Source organism: Leptosomus discolor, chromosome 9 (genome assembly GCF_034619465.1).
Source record: "Leptosomus discolor isolate bLepDis1 chromosome 9, bLepDis1.hap2, whole genome shotgun sequence".
Lineage (NCBI taxonomy): Eukaryota > Metazoa > Chordata > Aves > Leptosomiformes > Leptosomidae > Leptosomus > Leptosomus discolor.
This window is the reverse complement of record NC_141399.1, coordinates 48,663,777-48,683,247: the sequence shown is the minus strand read 5'-3', so window position 1 is coordinate 48,683,247 and position 19,471 is coordinate 48,663,777. Positions and strand designations below refer to the sequence as shown.

General features: G+C 62.9%; 1 protein-coding gene across 1 annotated transcript; it reads left to right on the top strand.

Annotated features, from left to right (window-relative positions):
- The first annotated feature begins 6,358 nt into the window (after positions 1-6,358).
- ARHGAP36 (Rho GTPase activating protein 36) lies at positions 6,359-17,109 on the top strand. The gene is made up of 10 exons (XM_086470300.1): positions 6,359-6,521; positions 8,710-8,772; positions 9,720-9,976; positions 10,914-11,109; positions 11,595-11,650; positions 12,110-12,260; positions 12,583-12,731; positions 14,140-14,310; positions 15,936-16,033; positions 16,928-17,109. Exons 1-10 carry the CDS (start codon positions 6,407-6,409, stop codon positions 17,064-17,066), a joined length of 1,395 nt encoding a protein of 464 aa, XP_086326426.1. The 5' UTR covers positions 6,359-6,406; the 3' UTR covers positions 17,067-17,109.
- Positions 17,110-19,471: the final 2,362 nt, after the last annotated feature.

Below are 19,471 nucleotides of genomic sequence, written 5' to 3'. Positions count from 1 at the left end.
GTCGGTAAACGCCGGGCTCCTCCCCGACCCTCTGCGGAAGGGTAGTGGGTGAAAGGCCTCGGCCCGCCGATCCAGCCTGGCCGGAGCCTTCCTGCCCTCCAGCAGCCCAGCGCTCCCACCCAGCGCGGTGTCATCTGCGGACGTACGGAGGGTGCACTCCATCCCCTCCTCCAGAGCGTGGATCATGTGAAGCAGAACTGGTCCCAGTACCGAGCCTGGTTTTATCCCTTTCCCCCTGCGTGACGGGCGCAGACAGGCCTGGTGTCGTGTAGACCGACCCGTGATCGAAACCCCGAACTCTGCCGGTGGCGCCAGGCTCGGAGCCAGGGAGTGATCTGCTGCCGCCTCTTCGTTCTTCCCTGGAAGCAGCTGGAAGGACAGGGGAGAAGAGCCCTCGTGCTCCGGATCCCTTCGCCAGTCGCCCCAAGGCCTCGAAGTCTCTCTTGGTTGCCCTCGGATTTCTCGTGGTGCAGCCTCGTCGCCGCTACCTGAAAAATCGATCATGGATGGTAACGGGAGGGCCCTACCGGGGTAGGAGGCTTTCCCTTCCCCTCTTTAACCCGCACCCCAGGGAGGCAGCAGAATTCCCGAAGAAGTGGGTCCGTTCTGCCCGTTGGGCCTTCTGCTCCCTTCGGCAGGGGGTCAGCTGGGATCGCAGCCCGCCTGGCTGTGCGGAAGCCGTTCGGAGGCCGGGCGCGGGCTGCCTTCACCTCGGCGACACCTCCGAGCTCCCTGAGCCGTCGTCCTCGTTCGGTTCCGCTGGCAGAGCCTCGTGCCCGTTACCCCTGGGAAGGTGGGGTGGCCATGGAGGAGACGTGCCTGCTGCGCCGGGCGGGAGCTCGCTGCCGTCGCCTCCTGTCCCCTCCGCCACCCCTTGCAGCCGGGCGGAGAGAGAACAGGGCGGTCAGTGCTCAGCAGGGACCTCTCCTTCGGAAAACGGGGAGAAACCTGGGGGACCCGGGCTGCTGTAGAGCCCCGCGGGCAGACGTGGCCGGAGCCCACCCCGTCGGGAAGGGCACGTCCCCGGCTGCGCCCAGAGGAGCCCAGCGGGCGAGCGGGGCGCGGGGGCTGGGGCTCCCCCGAATCGCGGGGGCGGCTGCGGCAGAAGGAGCCGTTGGGCTCCCGTCCTCGGAGCGTCGGCTGCCGGGCGCGGGGTGGGAGCTGGGCTTTGGCCAGCGAGAGCCCCCTCCCCTGGGGGCTGGGGTGGGGGGGAGCCGCGCTGGGGCGCGGCTGGGGCTGCCTTCCGCAGCGGCGGGGGGGAGCGGGCGGGTGGTTCTGGGGGGCGGCGGGAGGGAGCGGAGCTGTCGGAGCGACTCAGGGCCAGAGGAGTCCTGGGTCCTGCTGCTTCCCCGCCCCGGGGTTTCTGTGCCGAGGGCCTGAGGTGTCCCTGAACCCTCGTGTGCTCTTTGCCGCCAGGAGAAATCCGTGCTGCAGATGGGCCCCCTGGACGGCGAGGGGGCAGGTGGGATGCCCCTGCGGGTCCCAAACCCTCTCTGGCACCAGGGAGAGCTCTGGGAGCGGGTGTCTGGGTGTCTCCTGCAGCTCGGCTGGGTGCGGGCAGCAGGAATGGGTGAAAGGAACCTTTCTGTCGGGACGGGGCTGCCCACCCTCCTTGCTCCTGGCGCTGAAGGCTTCCTGCGCCGGGAGCAGTGAAAACCCTTCCAAAGGAATGTTCCGAGTAGTTGTGTCGCTGCAGGTGGACGTTGTATTTTTAAGGAATAAACTTTTTTTTTTTGTATGGGCAAATCTTGGCCCTGCTGCTTTCTTTTCCTCACCCGGCTTAGGTGGCCTGCTACGGGAAAGGGGGTGCTCCATCCCGAGTCCTCTGCCAACGCGGGGCTTCGCTGTCCTTGCAGTAAACTTCAAGAGCACTCACAAAATTTGAGCCAGCAAGTGATCAGCAGCAAACTGCTACGGAACACCCCCTCCTTGCTCTCCAGCCTCTTCTGATGGTTTACACCACAGGCAGCGAATTCGGGGTCTGTGACCTCCTCCTTGAAAGGAGCTGGGGTTGGCTGGCTGGGGTGGTGTTTGGGGTGGGCGTGCGGCGCGGCGCAGCACCCTGGTTTATCCTTGGTGCCAAAGACGGGCGATGAGGCGGAACGTGGAGAAAATGGGAGGCGGCAGCAGCCTGTGAAGGGGGTTCCCGTGCGATGGCTGCCCGTTTTGGAGGAAGCTGCGAGCCTGGCTGTGGCCCCTCACAGCGCAGGCGCTGCGGGGAAGGAAGCGAGTCGGCTAGTGGCAACTGGTGCCTGCTGGAGCAGGAGGTGCAGAGATCCCTCGGGCAGCAGGCGGGGTCGGAGCTGGGCCCTGAATGAGCAGGAGGGGTCTGGTTGAAATGGGAGCCTGCGGGTAACCCAGACCCCCCTGGGGGGAAGGTGCTCTGGAGATCAGTCTGAGCATCCCGGGGTTTGAGTTTTGCTACGTGGAAGCTGAGGCTGGAGATCCCCGTGGGGACGGGAGGGCCACCAGTTGGGGGACATCCCATTCGGGACTCTGCCTGGCACTCCTGGCCCCGGGACAGCAGCTCTGGGGAACAGCAGAGCCCTCGGGGGGGCCGGGGGACCCTTTGCTCCCCTGTTAGCATCAGCGGCGGCGAGACAAGCCCTAGATGAGGGCTGTCGCCCCAGCGCTGTGACCTGGCCGCAGACGTGGTCCTTAGCCCGCAGGCTGGCAGCCTGCCCCCAGGCCCCCGCAGAGGGGTCACCGGGTGGCTTCCCGGGGCCCCGCACCGCGTCCTCAGCCCAGCCTCTCCCCGGCTGTGGCAGAGCTGGGGCAGCACGGCTCTGCGCGGGGGACGCGCTGTTGCGCCCCCGTCCTCGCCGTGTCGCGGACCAGGAGCCCGGCTGCGCTCCCCGAGGCGCTCGTGGCCGCGCCAGCGTGCGAGGAGGTGCCGATTTTGGGTGTTCACACGTGTTTTGCCACGTGCCTGGCCCAGCCTGCCCACGCTGGGGACTCGGTCCTTGCGCAGATGCTGTGGTGGAGCAGCTGAGAGGTCCTCACGGCGAGCCAAGGTGCAAACCACCCGCTGGCCCTCCCCGGCCAGCGCCCAGGCAGCAGATTTCCCTTTCGGGTTTCGTCTGCCGGAGCAGCTGAGGCTTCGGAGGGTGCCCTGGTTACTGGTGGGTAAGTGGGGAAAGCTTGGGGACGGAGGGGATGGGTTGAGCAACGACCGATCCCCGGCCAAGGCGCAAACGCTGTCAGGCGTGGGAAGCGCCGTTCCTTCCCACGTAACCCTGCCCTCTCTCTCCACGCGACGTTTCTGGCTCTCATTTCTTTTGGCAGAAAATTCGCGTTCTCATCCCCCCTCTCCTCCCCTCGGCCGTCTTCGGCTGCAGCGTCTCCTCTCCGTCACTTCTCTGCTTCTCCTCCCGCCGGCTCCACGGGGCCGCACCAGCCGCGGCGGAGACGCTGCTTTGAAAACCATCGCCTGGAAGGGAGAGGAGGGAGCCTGGGCTGCGAGAGGGACACGAGGAAGGTAAATGTCAGCCCTTCACTCCAGCTGGGAAGAGAGGGACCTTGCTGCTGGAAATGGGGGGGAAGCTACAGCTCCTTGGGAAGAGAAGGGGGGCGCTGAGCTGAGCTTTTCCTCTGAGGTTTCCTTAAATAAGCCCCGGTCCTAAAAATAAGCAGGGAAAGTCATTGCGGAGAGGAAGTGCCAGGTTAACGCTCCCAGCGAAAGGCTTGGTATTTCTGGGTGTGGGTCAGCAGGGCTTCTTCTACCACGTCCCCCTCTGAAGGAGGATTTGCAGGACTCTGGCTTTTGCCCCCTCATGGGTGCCCGCCCAGGCTGGAGTGAGCTCTCCTGCCGCCCCCTGCCCACCCCGCTGCCCTGTGGGGCTCTGCGGGGCATCGTCACCCATCCCGGGGCAGGGACACCCACCGGGCTGCCAGCGGGGAGCTTGAAGGGGGGGGTGGTGGTGGTGGTCCCCACCCAGCGTGCTCCTGGGAGCATAAACGCCAGGAGTCAGGCTGGGTTTTTTGGGGTTTTCAGTTGAAGCAGGAGTTGATCAGAAAGCTGGTGACGGTGGCGTTTTACGGGGCTGCTGGGGACGGCGGTGTTTTACGGGGCTGCTCCCACTTATGGTGGGGCCAGATAAGCAGCCCCTCGCCCTGCCTTCTCCTTCCTGCTCTCCCTCTGTCCTGCTCCCTCTCCTAATCAGGTTTCCTCCTCCTCGCCCCACGGCGCCCGCATCCGCCGTGACTCCGCTCCGACCGTCCCTCCGGCTCGGGCAGGGCTGGGGACGCGGGCTGTGCCCGGAGCCGTGAGCTTCCCTGCACAAAGGTACTTTCCTTTGGTCCTTTCCTTTGTCTCGGGGGCTGCCTGTCCACCCCAGCGTCTCCTGTCCTGCCGGGAGGCTCCCGCTTCGCCTCGTCCCCCCTTTCTGGTGTGGCCGAAGCGCGGGAGCTCTCGCTGGCGAGCGGAGATGTTCTTGCTGCTTTCTCTGTGCCCCCTTCTCCCCCCGACCCGGGCTGTCCCGGGGAGCTCATCTCCCAGGGTCTCTGTTTGCAAAGCTTGGCAGGACCTGGTGTTATTTCAGTTTGAGTGACCCCTTACAGACAGCGAATGACTTCTCCCTGGGAAGGCTCCCTCCGGAGCCCGTGCCCTGACCACCTCCTTTCCCTGCGAGTGCTGGGAACCTTGGTCCTTCCTGCCCTTTGCTGCTGCCGTTTGCTCTTTGGACCGTGGTCGGGTTCACTGGGCGCCGGCGCGGCGGCGCGGGCTGGGACCGCCAGGTTAGTGCGGGGCGAGGAGCCGGGCGCCAGCGTGGGGCCCTGCGGGGCCTCGCCAGGAGGCTGCGGACACCGGCGGGGGCTCCCCAAAGACGGGCCGTGAGCGGTGCGGGGCTGCGGTCCCGCCTGCGCTGGGGGTAAAGGCGTGGGTTGGCTTCGGCAGCGCTGGTCGGTGCTGGGAGTGTCCGAATCGTAGGAGTCAAAGCTCAGCGTTAAATTCAGGAATGAACCAATTTAAAACGGGAGGAAAAAGGTAGAGAAGAGCTTGTGAGTAAAAAGCAGACCATAAGTCTTGCTTGGTGGGCTGCGTGCTGCTTTTTAGGTTTCAGAAGTTTCTCGTGGCTGAAAAACCCCAAAGCTCTCTGCTCTTCGCTCGCCCTGCGGGGAGCATCTGTCCAGCCCCTCCCCGCGCAGCAGCGGGCACGCAGCCCCACGCCGAACGGCCACCACGACCCAGCCCGAGCCAGAGCCCCTCGGAGCTCTCCCGGGAGGCCACCACTGCTCCTCAGTAACTCCTGTCGAAGGTCTGCACAGCATCCAACACGTGGTGGGACGTGGGTGAGGGAGAGGAGGGGTGTACATCGGCACAGCATCCTCCAAAGGTCCCGTCCCGAGCCCTTTCCACCCAGAGCCCGTGGTTTTGCCTGCGCTGAGCCGCAGTCAGGGGCTGGCCGGGAGCAGCGCTTTGCTGGTTTGCCTGAAAATGGGCTGCTGGGACCTGTTAACGTCACGCCAGAACGTTCGACCCCTCCCTGACTTCGGTGGAGATGGTTGGAGGGCGGGGGCGAAGCAAGGCGGGGGTCTGGAGGGGGCTGGGGAAGGCTCGGGCTGCCCCGGCAGCTTTTCGTCAGGCGCTGCCGCTTCTTCAGGGGGCAGGAGGAGGGCGAAGAAAAGCCCAAGTCCGAGCGTGTCCAGAGCTGATCCCGAGGGAGCCAACGCCGGCGGCTGAGGGTTGGGTCCGTGGGTGCGACGTGGGGACGCGCTGCGGGGGTGGCCCCGGCGCCGTGTGCGTGTCGTTCGCTGAGCAGCTCCCGGGTGGGAAGGGGAGGTGTCGGATAAGGCGTCAGGCCGGGCAGGGTTTCCCTGGCGCAAGTTTTTGTTGGGCTTTGGAACACGTGGTGCCTTCTAGGTTGGGTGAGGAGGGGGTCGGGCTCGCCCCCGTCCTGGCTCGGCTCACGTGGAGCGCGGTCTCGAGGCTGATGCCAGCCAGGAACTGTGTTCCCATGGCGGAGAGCGGCCCAGTCCCAGCATCGGGACCGCGGTCCCCGCTCTGGCTAGTCAGGATGTGCCCCGTCGTGTGTACGCGAGCCTGACGGTGCTGGGCTTCGTGGGGAAACAGAAGGCAGCTGGATTTGGCCAGGGAGCGCTCTGCCAAGCACTGAGGTGCCTCAGGGAGCCCCCGGGGGGCTTGGAAGCCAGGGCTGGGGTCCCTCACGTGCTCCCTGATGCCTCCTTTGCTTGGAAGGCCGAAGTGAGACGGTGTGGCTGGGGCACCTACAGCTCACTGGGCTCTTCGGGGCGGGGGGAAAGAGGGCCGAGCATCTCCCAAAGACACAGCCGCCTCTCCCCTGAAGCAGGCGTCTCCACGACGTGCTCCTGACTCTTGTTTTTGTACGTCTGTGTTTTCCAGAGGACTTTCTTCTTGGCTCTTGTGCCAGGACAAAGCACCGAAATGCAGCCTGTGCCCCTGCACAGCCTTTCGGAGCTGGAAAGAGCCAGTCTGCAAGAGATTGCTCTGTACCAGCTGCAGGAGAAGCTGCTCGTGGGAGATCTCAGCCTGGCTAAAGGTAGGGGACGGGAGAGGACGGCTCCTGTGAGGGCGGGGGTGAGGTCTGAGCCGTTACCGCTGCTCGTCCCCGCGCCCCCGCTTCGTAACGCGGCGTGACGTTTGTGGAAGGACCTTTGCGGCGCGTTTTGGTCCGCTTCGTTTTTCGTTCCCTGCCCTGGTCTGAGCCTCGAAGGCCCGGTCGGCCTCTTGAGGAGGGTTTGTGCGTCCATAGGAGTGTGAGAATGTGACCTTGCCTGTTGCCTGCCTCTGATCCCCCTAATCCAAACCAGATGCAACACGACTTGGCAAGGGCTTCCCTGGGGTCTCTCTTAATGCCGTTGGAATGGGACAGGCTTTGCCTTTTTGATTGATGTCCAAGACAAAGCCCTGGTGCTGGGATGGGGCTCGTGCGAGGCGAGAAGATGCGCTGCTGCCATTATTCATCTGCCCATTATAGAAGCCCCGCAGGGACTGAGCTCCTCTGCCCTGGCCTGCACAGACCCAGGGGCATTGTCTGGGTTCCCCACGTCCCCCGACATCCCCGCGTCCAGCCAAGCAAGCGCAGCGAGCTGGGGATCAGCTGGCTCCTCCCCAAATTTAATCGTTACCCAAATTGAACTGTTGAATGAAATGCCCCCTCTGCCCTGGGACGTACGTTGGCATCCCAGCAGGGCAGGGGGTGCCTGCGGCTCGCCAGCCCCCGGGGCAGCTGGGGGTCTCCAGCCCCACCGCCCGCTCGCACCAGGGATGTCACCGGCACCATCCCAAGGATGGAGCATCCCCCGCATCTCTGGGGACCTCTCCCCAGGGAAGGAGCATTTCCTCGTGCCCAGCCTCATGCTGTACAGCAAGTCCTTGCTCGGGGCGATGTCCGCTTGGATTCCTGTCTTAATTAACGTCTGGCAGATTTCACGCGGTGAAACGGCCTCAAGAAGAGGAAAAAACAGAGAGCGAGCCCCCCCTCCCGTTCCCAGAACTCCCGGTTGCCCCAGGGCTGCAGCGCCAGCCACCGCAGGCTGGGGGACTCTGGCCACAAACATCCTGGTTCCTTTTCTTATTTGTTTTGGTTTTATTTTGAGCCGTTGTGAGCCCGTTTTCAGTCACACCCTGCAGCAGCAGCAGCAGCAGCTTCTCTGGGGGTCACAAGTGGGCTGCGTTGTGTCCGACGGGCTGCTCTCGGCAGGACCGGGAGGCTGCACAGTCCTGGCCTCATCCTCGTGTGTATTTTGGACGTCGCTCTTGTGCCCCCCCCCAGTTTATAAGGGAGCAGTGGCTGCCGGGGATCCCCTCCTTCCTTTTGTCCGTCCGTGAGGCCTGTGGGTTTCTACCCGCCGGTGGCTCTTTCGGGGGTTGGTTGGCTGAGAGTCAACGTGAGACGCCGAGGATGAAACGATCGTGCCCACAACATTCTCCCAGTGTTTTGAAGGGAAGGTCATAACGTTTGGAAATGCCTGGATTTGGGCTGCGTTTTGGGTCCATCCACCGGTCCGTACTTGCTCCCCAACACCGACCCACGGGAAGTTCCTGCCTTCTTTAATGAACAGCTGTGGCACAGCTAGTGTTTTCCTCCAGTTCAGCACCTCTTTGGACCCTCGTATCTCCAGAGATCCAGATGATGCGGAGCACAGGGTGTGCACCCCCTTGCGAACCACCCTTTGGGACAACCGTCAGCTTTGATTCCCACCCCCCGCCCCCCAGGCTGCCCTTTCCCTTCCCACCGCCCGTACGTACCTCGTTCCATCCCAACAAACGGCTGCAGCACCTCGGACCTTAGAGCAGGCAGCTGAGCCCTCAGCGCGGCCCTCCTGACCTGCAGCTCCTTTTGGCCAAGGCTGGAGGAACGAGGTTCGAGCGGGAGATGGCCAAGGAAGACGAAACCTTTGAAGGACGCGCAGCGTCGAGCTCGCTGTCGTGCACCTCGGTGAAAAGACGTTGTCGTCCTCTCCTCGGTCTGTGGGACCCCCCCGGCCCAGGCGCCTGGGTGTGGATCGGGGTGGAAGGGGTGGTGGTGGCCCGTCTCTGGGGCTGTTTGCCCTGGGCAGCTGATGCCCACCGTGCCATCCCGTGGCCACAGCGTCCCTCTGCCCGCGGGAGGCGCCTGTGGCCGCGCTCTGCCCACGAGGGTGGGGAAGGCAAACGTCTTTAGGGGGAGACCGCCCCAAAACAGCCTGATGATGCAGAACCTTGGCTTTCTTGTCTCCTTGTAGTGGGACCTAAAGGCAGTAAATCCATCCGCCAGAAACTGGAGAGCTTTTCAAAGGAGAAGAAAGGTGAGCAGCCTCCCCTCTACCCGGGTGTTGGTCCCTGCTCTCAAGGGGTGGGTGTTGGTGGGGCTGAGCTGGGCAGCGCCCGGATCCAGCGAGGTGCTTTGTCCCGCGTGGTTTTGCTGCTCTCCAGGGTGAGGTGTGACGATAGCTCCACAAACGTCCTGACTGGGGGCTTTTTGATGCTGATTTTCTTCACCCCAGTACAAAATCCGCTCGAGGAGATTGTTGAGCAGTGGTCTGGTGTTTTACTGAATGGATTTGTGGCTTGTGCTCCGGTTGCAAAACCCCTTGGCCCAGCACGGCGTGGAGGCTGGAAGGAAGTAGAGCTCCCCTTGCATCGGCAAGGGGGTATGGAGGGGGAGAAGTTGTTTGGGGAAAACGCCATTAATACCACGGCTGTTCTGGAGCAGACATAGCTGATGCAAACCCTACAGAAAACTGGAGGTTGCAATTTAGTAAGAATCTTCCGTAGCAAATGTTTCTGGGGGTTTGTGAAGCCTCCACTTCATAGGCGCTGTGGCATCTTGGTGACTCTAACCCGTGAAAGGAAGGAAGGTTCAGCAAAGGCTGGCACAGGCTGCAACAGGCGCGTGGATGGAGGCCGGTTTTATTCCCGGCCCTTCCTCCGGCACGCCAGCTCCCGCACCGTGCCCTCCCCGCTCGGCTCCCTGGCTGCCCGGCACCCTGACCCCCACCACGCAGTGCCCCGGGGCTTTCTAGGGGCAGCAGCTCCCCTTTGGTTTGCCCAGGGCCTTTGGGGATGCTCTTCCCACCCACTCCAGGCCCTCCAGGCCCCTGGGGAGCAGAGAGCAGAGGGAACAGGGCATGCAAGGGCACTGACAGCTGTAGGACTGCCGGCCTGGATGCAAGCTACAGACCTCCTCGTCACATATGGATTCCGTGGGCGATCACAGGTCACTTTTCTCCTTTTCCCCCGTGTTTTTCCCCAGACTGCTCTCCTCAGACTTTCGGCATCCCGCTCTTCCAAGTCATCGCCAATGACCGCGCCTCCAAGCAGCTGAAGGAGGCGGTGAGGAACAGCCGCCGGCTCTGCCTGGAGGTGGAAGCGACAGTGACGAGATTTCGGGCCCAGAGGCAGAAGAGGTCCCCGACGGGCAGGAGCTGCGGCCTCGTACCCTGCGAGGTCTTCCCGGAGGAGCCGCTTTCCCCAACTTTTCTCCCCAACAGCTCCTGGAGCCAGCGCAGGGTACGACTGCGCACGGGGGCTGTGCCGTGGTGGGGCTGCAGGTCAGGGGAGGCTCTGGCTTCGGCAGTAGAGGGTTTCCCAGGGTCTTGTCTTGATGAACGTGAGTTGTTTGTGCTGGGTCGGTCCCGGTCTGCCCTCGGGGAGGGGGGATGCCGCTGGTTCCCCCAGGAGATGGACTGTGAGGGCTGGGACGCTCTTTGCTATCTCCACTCTTACGGAGCAGGACTTGGCCAGGCAGCCAGAGGTGGATAGGGATAGGAAGACACTCATCATCAGGAAAATTTGTCATTAGGGAAGAGTCCTTCACCAAAAGGGTTGCTAAGCCCTGGAACAGGCTGCCCGGGGAAGCGGTTGGGTCCCCATCCCTGGAGGTATTTAAGACGCGTAGATGTGGCGCTTAGGGACACGGTTCAGCGGTGGCCTTGGCAGTGCTGGGTTAAGGGTTGGACTCGGTGACCTTAAAGGTCCTTTCCGACCCAAACGATCCCAGCGTGGGTTTTTCTGCTCCTCCATCACACGCCATCGTGGAGGCTGGGCCTCGCCCTTGCGGAATTCCCCCAGAAGTCGTGGCCGTGGGCGGTGGGTCGCGTTGGCTCCCTCTTTGGGAAGGGCCTGTAGCCCCCGGGCTGCAGCAGCTCCAGCGCAGGGAACTAAACCCGGGGTGTTGTGCGTCCAGAAGTGAAAGATTTGGGGACGTTTCCTCTTGCCCTGCGTGCGGTGTGGGGTCTGCCCCCGCGGGGAGGCTGCAGCGCCCGCCAGCGAGAGCTGTCAGGGAGAGGACGGAGTCTCTCTGCGCTTCTCCTGCAAGCCCAGGCAGCCTCTGTAGACCTCCGCCTGCGTTCAGAGGCGATGCCTCCCTTTCCCCCAAACTTCTGGTGCGCTGGGGTCTTGTGGGGTGGTTCCTGCCGCCCTGCGAACCGCCTCTGCTCCGCCTCAGGGGGCGATGTCCGTGGACTCCATCGCTGACCTGAGCGACAACGCTTCCAAGCTGCTGGAGGCCCTGCAGCTGTCACACCCCCACGAGCTGGATCCGCGGAGAAGCCTGGGCAAGAAGAAGATGTTGAGCCTCAACCCCATCGCCTGGCAGGTCCCGCGGATCGTGGACAGGTGTTGCGAGCACATCGAAGCGCACGGTAAACACGCGCGTCTCTCCGGCCCACGGGGGGCTGGTAAAACCCGTCATCCCTGCGGGGCTGGGGCGGCCTGGCCTGGCCGTCCCCCGAGATGGGAGGAGGCAGCTGGTTCCTGGGGCAGGGCACGCTCCTGAAAAGCCACCCAGGGCGAGTCCTCCGGGCTGAGAAGTGGATGTCACCGTGCGTATCGGTGACCCGTCTCCTGGTGCGCTCTGGCCTCGACTGCCCCTGCAAATCCAGCACCTAGCTCAGATGGCGAAGGGTACAGACGGTGACTGTACGTGGAGATCTCCTCCCTGACCCACAGACAACCCCAAAAAATCTCGTGGCTCCAAAACCTTTCCTTTTACCGGGAGCAGGGAAGGGCGCGCTGCCTCGCCTGCAGCGCGAGAGAAGCCGTTTCCACGACGTCGAGGTGCTCCAAGGACTGGTCGGGGCGGCAGGGGGCTGTGGGGTCGCAGAGCACTAACCTCTCTGTCTCCCAGGTCTCCAAACGGTGGGCATCTTCAGGGTTGGGAGCTCCAAGAAGAGAGTTCAGCAGGTAAGGGCGTACGCTGCACCCTCTGCAGCAGCGCCGCGTCCGCGGGTGGGGAATGAGCGAAGCGGGCGTTGACGTGGAGAGGTCTGCAACGTCAGAGACAGCCTCTAACCTGCTGCTGTGTCCTCCTCCCGGCCGTGGGGAGCAGGCTTCCCCGCTCCAAGCTGCCTTTAGCAGATGAGCCTCCACCCCCTGGGTGGCACTTGGGAGCCCTCTCTGGGTTCCCTTCGCCCGCCAGCAGCTCCTTCGGGTCCCGTGGCCCAGCCGCTGGGCAGCAGCAGGCTGTTGGGCTCTGGCCTGCCTTTACTGGGGGTGCCCTGCGTCAGGGGGGCGTGGGGAGCAGCCGACCCTCCCATCCCGCCGTTGCGGCAGGGTCTGTGCAGGGACCGATCCTGGCGGCCTGACCCGTCTAAAGAACGACTGACCGTTGCTTTTATTCTTCCCGCTCCTTCCATCTCTAAGCTGAGGGAAGAGTTTGACCGAGGGCTGGATGTTTTCTTGGATGAGCATCAAAGCGTTCACGATGTGGCTGCTCTGCTCAAAGAGTTTCTTCGGGACATGCCGGACCCGCTGGTGCCCAGGGAGCTCTATGCAGCCTTCCTCAGCACCGCCTGTGAGTACCCCCAGCGCGGCGGCTCGCTCTGCGCCGTCCACCCGCCCCGTTCGGTTTTGTAAGGGGGGGAGGAGGGGAAAAAGGGAATTTTCTTTGTGCGCAAGGACCGGGCTCAGCACCGGGTCCCGGCGCGGCTCGGCGGGGAGCGCAGCCCAGCGGGTCGCGCCGCCTGCGAGGGGCGGCTTCGCGAATCCCCCCCCCCCCGGGGCGCTTACCCCCGCCCGGGCGGGGTGAAGGGCAGGCCGCCAGCCCAGAGCTCGTGGCCGGGGGTGGCAGCGAGGGCTGTCCCGCCGCGCTCGCTGACGGGCTGCTCTCTGCCCAGCCATGGAGGGGCCGGCGCAGCGGGCTGCCCTGCGGCTCCTGCTCTTCCTGCTGCCCCCCTGCCACAGCGACACGCTGCACCGGCTCCTGCGGTTCCTCAGCGAGGTGGCCCGGCACGCCGAGAGCTCCTGGGGCCCCGACGGCCAGGAGGTAAGGTTGGGAATCTGCAGGGGTAGGGAAAACTTCTCCCCGTGCAGTGAGATCAGCAGAGACGTCCTTTGTTAACGGTGCGCACCGGGGACACGGGATCCTTCCCAGAGATGTCCGCCTGCGCGTTGCAGCCAACAAATATTTATACATGAAATTCATACAGATTCAGTCTATACAACGCATGTTCATTTTCATCCTCTCAATGATTGGTTCTTCTTCTCTCGTTTCTGATGTAATTAGCACACAGCCTCTGTTGCAGTCTTCCATTGGTCCCTTGTGAGCAGGGGGTATCATTTGGGTAGGTGGTCCATGAGTCGGAGGTCTCGACCACTCCTTGAATGGACCATGTTTGGTCAAGGAACATGTCCTTGGCTTGTAGGCTCTTGGCTCGTACCCACTTTGGTCATAATTCAAAGATTATACACAATGGGAACCATCCTAAGTCCTGTCTAGCAGACATCTTGGACCATAACATATTATCCTTGCTTTTAATCATTAATAGTTACTGGTTAAGAAACACCTTAGGTCTGGGACTTTACAGGGGTATGCTAGCAGCACTGGCAATACAGATTTTATTTTATATTTGATCATTTATTCCATTTGAGACTTATCTTCCCAAAATAATCGTTAGTCTCTCCTACTAATACCCACTAGTTAGAATTCTTGATATTCAAATCAAGATGGGAAAAGTAAGGGGATTTCTAAGCAGGATCCTAAAACCCTAAATCTGGTGATTGCTGCAACAGAAAGGCTGGCCCCGGCGGGTCGACTGCGTGAAGAAGGGGTCGCTCAAACTTCGTTGGTTAAAACCGGGCAGAGCTGCGTGCGAGCCTGGGTGGACCCTTTGGCAGAACCAAGCTGGTGGTAAATCCCCTGGCCCGTGGCAGGTCTGCGTTGCTCTCGGTCCAGCTAAGGGATTTTCTGGGCTGCGGTAGCCCCGGAGAGACCTGTCTGTCTGCCCGTAGGCAGCGCGAGGGGCGGGTTTTGGGGGCTGGTTCTGGTTTTTCACCTCCCGCTTTCATGAAGGGTGTATGACCGTGCGTTGAGGTCGATTTTGGTTCCTCTGGGCAATTCGAGCTGTAGGTGTCTCCATGGTTCAGAGACTGGTTTTGTCCCATATTGTCAGATGATACAGAAATATTGATCGTTACCTTCTGGTAGGCGCTGGGAAAGTGAGGTAGGTGGGAGTGGAGGCCCTGATGCAAGGAGGGGCCGAGCGTGTGCTCCAGCACCGCAGACCCTTCATTGCTGCCCTGCCACCAGCCCAGAGGGGACCCAGCTGGACCCGGGTCAACACCGCGGCCTCACTCAGCAGCTTGTGTTCCCATCCTGGGGGGTGGTGCTATCCTGGGACATCTCATGCCGATGCATCTCTAATCTGCAATTTCCTTTCGCGCTTCCTTACCAGATTCCTGGGAATAAAATGACAGTTTCAAACTTGGCCACGATCTTTGGTCCCAACATCCTTCAGAAAGAGAAGCCTGGGGAGAAAGACGCTGGTGCCATGAACTTTGAAGACAGCGCTGCCGTCATACTGGTGCTCCAGAGGCTGATTGAGCACCACCAGACCTTGTTCATGGTAGGTGAGGCTTTCCCGGGGCAGCTTCTCCAGAACTTTCCTTCCCCCCGAACTCGTCTCGCGGCAGCAGCAGGACGGGTGCATTCGCAGCCCCGCTCACCAGCAGATGGCTCGAGCCGGCTCGTGAGAACGTGATTCGTTCCTGGTGGAGGGTGTAACTGTTCATTTGGGATGGCTTGGTGCTGGCGTGGTGAAGGCAGAGCCGAGGGCCACGCCACGAACGGGTCCTGTTCTTCCCTGTCGCTTTCCACCCCGGTGGTGTCTGACCCGGCTCCTGGGGGTCAGGAAACGACTAGCCAAGAGCAACGGGAGGAGTTGGCACCTCAGTGCTGTTCCCTCCCCTAAAGTCCCAGGGAGAGGGGGGGAAAGAAGAGGAAAAAATGGGAGACCCTAGAAGACGGAAGGAGCTGGAAGGCGATGGCGTGGGGTGGAGGTGCCCCAGCCTCAGGCAGAAGCGGGGAGAGCTGGGGAGGGCAGGGGAGGCCGGGATCGCTTCAGATCTGCTCTTCAGGGGATGCTTTGGCGTGAGGCAGGGGGAGCTCACCCTGCCCGAGGGGCCGCGTCGACCTGGGCTTCCCGAAAGCATCTTGCAGCGTCACATAGAGGTTTGTGTGGGAAGAGACCTCTGGGGCCTCCAGACCGACCAGATCAGGGCTCGCTTCAAAGCTGGATCAGGGCTGCATCCAGCTGGGGTTTACGTACTCCCGGGGGCGGAGAGCTGTGACCTTCTGCGTCCCGGGTGGTCCCAGGGCTGCACCACCCGCAGGGGAGGAACTTGCCCCTTGTCAGCGGTGCCCCTGCTGCGGCTCGCTCTGGGCCCAGGCACCTCGAGGAAGGGTTGGGCTCCAGCCTCTCTCCACCCTCGCAGGCAGCACTGAGACCCTCTTGCATCTTCTCCTGCCCCAATCCTGCTCTGCACGGTGGCCTGGGAGGGCTTCAAGCCTTGGCTGCTGCACCCTCCCCTCTGCCCCGCTGCAGCGCGGGTGCCAGCGGGGTGTGACAGACCGGGGACAGGCTCCGTGCTGCTTCACCGCCCTGGGAGGTGCTGGTGGGGAAGGATGAGAGCGGTGCAGCGCAGCGCTCGGGGGAGGGCATGGCCGTGGGGTGGCCGAGCCCCGCAGGGCGCACGGCGAGGCGCCGGCTGGAGCAGCGCGGGTGCTTCGTGGGGGGCTTGGGCGCTCGGAAGCAGCCCCCGGGGGTGCAGGGAGGTGCCGTGCGGTCCCGCAGCCGCTCTCCTTGGAGCGGAGGCTGGGCAGCTGCTTTGAAACGCCGGCAGAAACTCCCTGGATCAGCAAGAGCCGACACTGGGCACTCCTTCTGGAACTTTTAGGAAATTTGGGGGGTTCCTGAGAAATGCCAGAAACGTCCGTTTCCTACCGGTCTGCGGGAATGTGACCTGTCAGCTCCCCAAAAAGCCTCGTAGCAGCGGTCAGGTCTGCAGGGAGCCGAAGGAGCGGGGTTAGTGGGGGAAAAGCAGGGGCTGAGATCCTGCTCGGACCCCCGGGAGGTGGCTCTGTGAGCCCGTCGTGACCCGGAGTCCTTTGGCTGCCCTTGGCCGCCTCCGCTCGTCTTCCTCCAGCGAGGAGGAGGCGCCGTGAGCGAGCGCGCCCCCGTGTCCCTCCCAGGTCCCCCCGGACTTGCAGCGCGACGTCCTGAGGAGACTGTTCCAGACGGACCCCGATGTCATCGACCACCTTTTGCGCAGGAGGCTCAAGGCCGTGCCGTGAGTCCCCGCGGTGCTGCCGGGGGGGGACACCTTGCCGCGGAGCCCGCCTGCCGCGACGCTCGCCGCGGCGCCCGACAACTCCTGCCGACCTTCCCGCCCCTCTTTCCTCTGCCTTCCCCCGCTTTTGGGCCTGAACTCCCCAGCTGGAATCCTTCGCTTCCTGCGCTGACGCCCAGCAGCTGGGACATCCCTGGGAGCTCCCTTCTCCCTTTTTCCCTCCCCAGCCTGTGCTGCGCGCTCTCCTTCACCCGCACCTGCCCCGGGACTCCCCCGCTGCACGCCCCTTCGTGTGCTTGCCCCTCCCCAGCTCTCGCCCCGCTGCGCCCCCCGACCCCTCCGCGGCTCCGTCGCACCGATGCCTGCTCCGTTTTCAGCCCCATCACTAGCCTCCTCCAAATTTTCTCCGCCCTCGGTGTTGCCTGCGGTCCTGCGCGTTTCTTGCCCGTCCCGCGCGTGCCTGCCGGCTTTGTGCGGCCGCTTTGTGGCCGCGAGGTAGGACAGTCCCACGGAGGGCTCCGCATTTGAGCTCGTGCCCTTCCCTGCGGCCAAAGCAGGAGGGGTAGGGGGGCCTTGTGTCCCGCGATCCGGGCCCACGATCGTGGCGCGTACCGCAGGAGGTGTGTTGCTCCCCTGCGGCCTGAAGCCGGGCACCTGCTCCTTGTGGAGCTGGTGGCTCCTTCAGCAGACGTGGACCATCCTGTGCAAAGCTGTTTCCCAGATCGCGGACCTTACAAGCCGTCTCTGCTGCTTGTCGGTGTTCACGTTCCTTTTGGGACTGTGCAAAGAGGTGGCAAGTCTCCAGGGTCGCTGCTGGAGGTGGAGGTGGCAATTGAAGCAGTTCTCTCTCTCTCTCTTTTTTTTTTTGTTCTTATTTTTTTTTTACTTTCTTAGGAGCGCGGAGAGTGAGGATTCAACGGAGGAGCGTGCCCCATCCCCGCTGCCTGGCCGGCCCCGCGCCCTGGAGAGCGGCTCGGTCTCGTCGGAGCTCTACAGCCACGTCTCCTTCCTGAACCTGGACGTCGGCATCTAGCGAGCCATCCGGGCAACCTTTCCCCAGCCCAGAGCAGCCCCCTGTCCCACTTGGGAGGAGCGGGGAAGGGAAAGGAGCGCGAATGTCTGTGGGAGCAGCTTCGCTGCCGGGAGACGTGCCAGATGGTGCCGGTGGGGGCAGACCCACGGCGTGGGCGGGTGGCGAGGCTTTCCACGTCGGGGTTCGCTGCTCGGCGGCAACCGGGGAACCCGTGTGCTTGAGCGGTGGCACGGTGGGGTGGGCAGCGAGCTGGGGGGGGTGCCGCAGCCCGCTCGGGGGTCTGCAGCGCTGCGGGGCCCTCGACCCGTCGCTTCCCAGAGCGGGAGGTGTCGGGTCTCTGTCCCCAGAGCTCAGGCTCCAGGTTGGTGGCACACTGGGTGACACCGCGGGCGCTGCGGGGTGGCTTCGTGGTGTCCCTGCCCGGGGAGGGCAACCTCTCCCCTCTGAATGACCGCCATCCCCGTGCACTGGGACAGCGAACTGGTGCGGACTGGGGAGCAGCGGGCAGGTGCCTGACAGCTCGTGCCACCCTCGCGGCTCCGAAGCAGACCCCTCTGGTGCGTCCCCAGGCGTCTGCTGGGGCTGGCGGCTCCCGGGACGGTGGGGAGCAGCAGCCTGGGGCTGAGACCCCCTGCGCAGACTGGGAGGAGACTGGTCTGAGGCAGAAGTGGGCGACGGGGCCCGTTAGCGGGGCCGTGAGGATGGCAAAGGCAGTTCAGCTTTGGGCAGCTGGTGCTTTGGGATCCGCCGGGCCACGCGGTGCTGTGCCACGGGCTGGGGCGGAGAGAAAGCTCTGGTGGAGCTGAAGGGCATTTCTTTGAACCCTCCTCCCAGACTGCTCGTTTTATGGATGGAAAACACTGCGTCGACCCCAAAATGTTTGGCTGGCGTCGTAAGAGGGGACAATATACCCTGAGGACCGTAAACTTCCATTTTCCTTGAGTTACCACTCAGTAAGTAGACCTTTCACAGGTCGTGGTATCTTTTCGTGGTCTTTGGCCGAGAGGTGCCTGGTTTGGTCTGTTCCCACTGCTCGGGCGCGGAAGTCGCTGCCCGTTCGGTGCGTGTCGGGCTGCTATGGCGCAATGAAAGTTATCGGCGAATCTTTTCTGTTCTTTTCTTCCCGTTTGCTCCGCCGGACAGGGCCTGGCAGCCCCTTGCCCAGTAACTGGGTAGTCCCTGGGTGACCCAGCGGAGCGGGGAGGGATGCTCTGGGCAGCCACCCCAGGCAGCTGCGGGCGGGCTGGTCCAGCACGCCGAGCCCCAGCCAGCGCCGCGGAGGGTAAGGTGTCGGTGTGTGTGGAAGGGGAGGCCGAAGACGAAGAGACAGCGAAAGAGGCGTCTGCGACTTGTGCGTGGAACGTTTTGTTTGGTCTTTTGTCTGTCTGCCGAGGTCGTGTGGCTTACAGTCTCTTGGCTTGAAATGTCAAGTGTCGCGCTCGCGGTTCTGCTTGTCCTTCCGAGGAAACGCAGCTGAAGAGGAGGGCGGGCAGGCGGGACGCTGGTAAGGGATGTGGTGGGAGGAGAACTGGTGCCCAGGGCAGTACTGGTGTGGGGGACTAGGGCAGACAGATGGGGAAGGAAGGTGGGGAACGCTGGAGAGCAGCAGGGCAGAAAGAAGAGAGAGATGAGCCATACCAGGATTGTTTAGTGTTGGGGACAGGTGGACCTGTCGGACCTGAAATCAGCTGCCAGTCCATGACCCTTATTCTGGAGAAACCGAGAAGTACGCGCTGGTGGTTACAGAGGTGCTGCTTCTCCACGAACCCTGGCAAAAACGTCTGGTTTGTAACTCGGGGCACAGAGTTTGGCTTTGCAGTTGCTTCCTTTCGTTGCTCTGTCGGTCTCCAGCCCCCTGTCATTTTGGGTTGCATTCAGAGTTTCTCACATGTGATAGAAACGTCTGCTCCGTGACGGATTTAATTGTCCAGTTTCATATATGACTCTGAAACTCCCCCAACCTCAGCCTTTGCAGAGAATGGATTGAAGTTTGTCCCCATCGCAGTTCCCAGCCCATCGCTGTGAGCGTCTCATCCCAGCCGCCGGGCGCTGGCCTGTGGGCAGAGTTTGGTGGTGGTGGTGGTGTGACGGTGGCTTAAAGCGTTTCTGTTCACATGGGCACGTTGAGTAGAAGCTGAAGGACGTGATGCCCCTTCCCCTCCCAAAAGTGGCTGAAAAATAAAAAAGTATTTTTGAAAACCAAGCGGGGCTGGAGCGGTTGGCAGAACTGCGGCTCAGGGAGGACCAGGAGCGACGGGGACGTTTCAAGACGGACGGAGGCTCCACCAGTGTTCGCTCCGTGCGGGTTTTCCTGCGTTCGCCTCCAGAGTCAACCCATGGATGAGAGGCAGAGTGGGGAATCGCAGCCGGGGCCGGCGCCCCAGGAAGCTTTGGGATAACGGGGA

Coding starts and splice junctions, on each gene's coding strand:
- ARHGAP36 (XM_086470300.1), top strand. CDS start 6,407: ATGCAGCCTGTGCCCCTGCACAGCCTTTCGGAGCTGGAAAGAGCCAGT. Junction 8,773..9,719: donor CTTTTCAAAGGAGAAGAAAG/GTGAGCAGCCTC, acceptor GTTTTTCCCCAG/ACTGCTCTCCTCAGACTTTC. Junction 11,110..11,594: donor CGAGCACATCGAAGCGCACG/GTAAACACGCGC, acceptor TCTGTCTCCCAG/GTCTCCAAACGGTGGGCATC.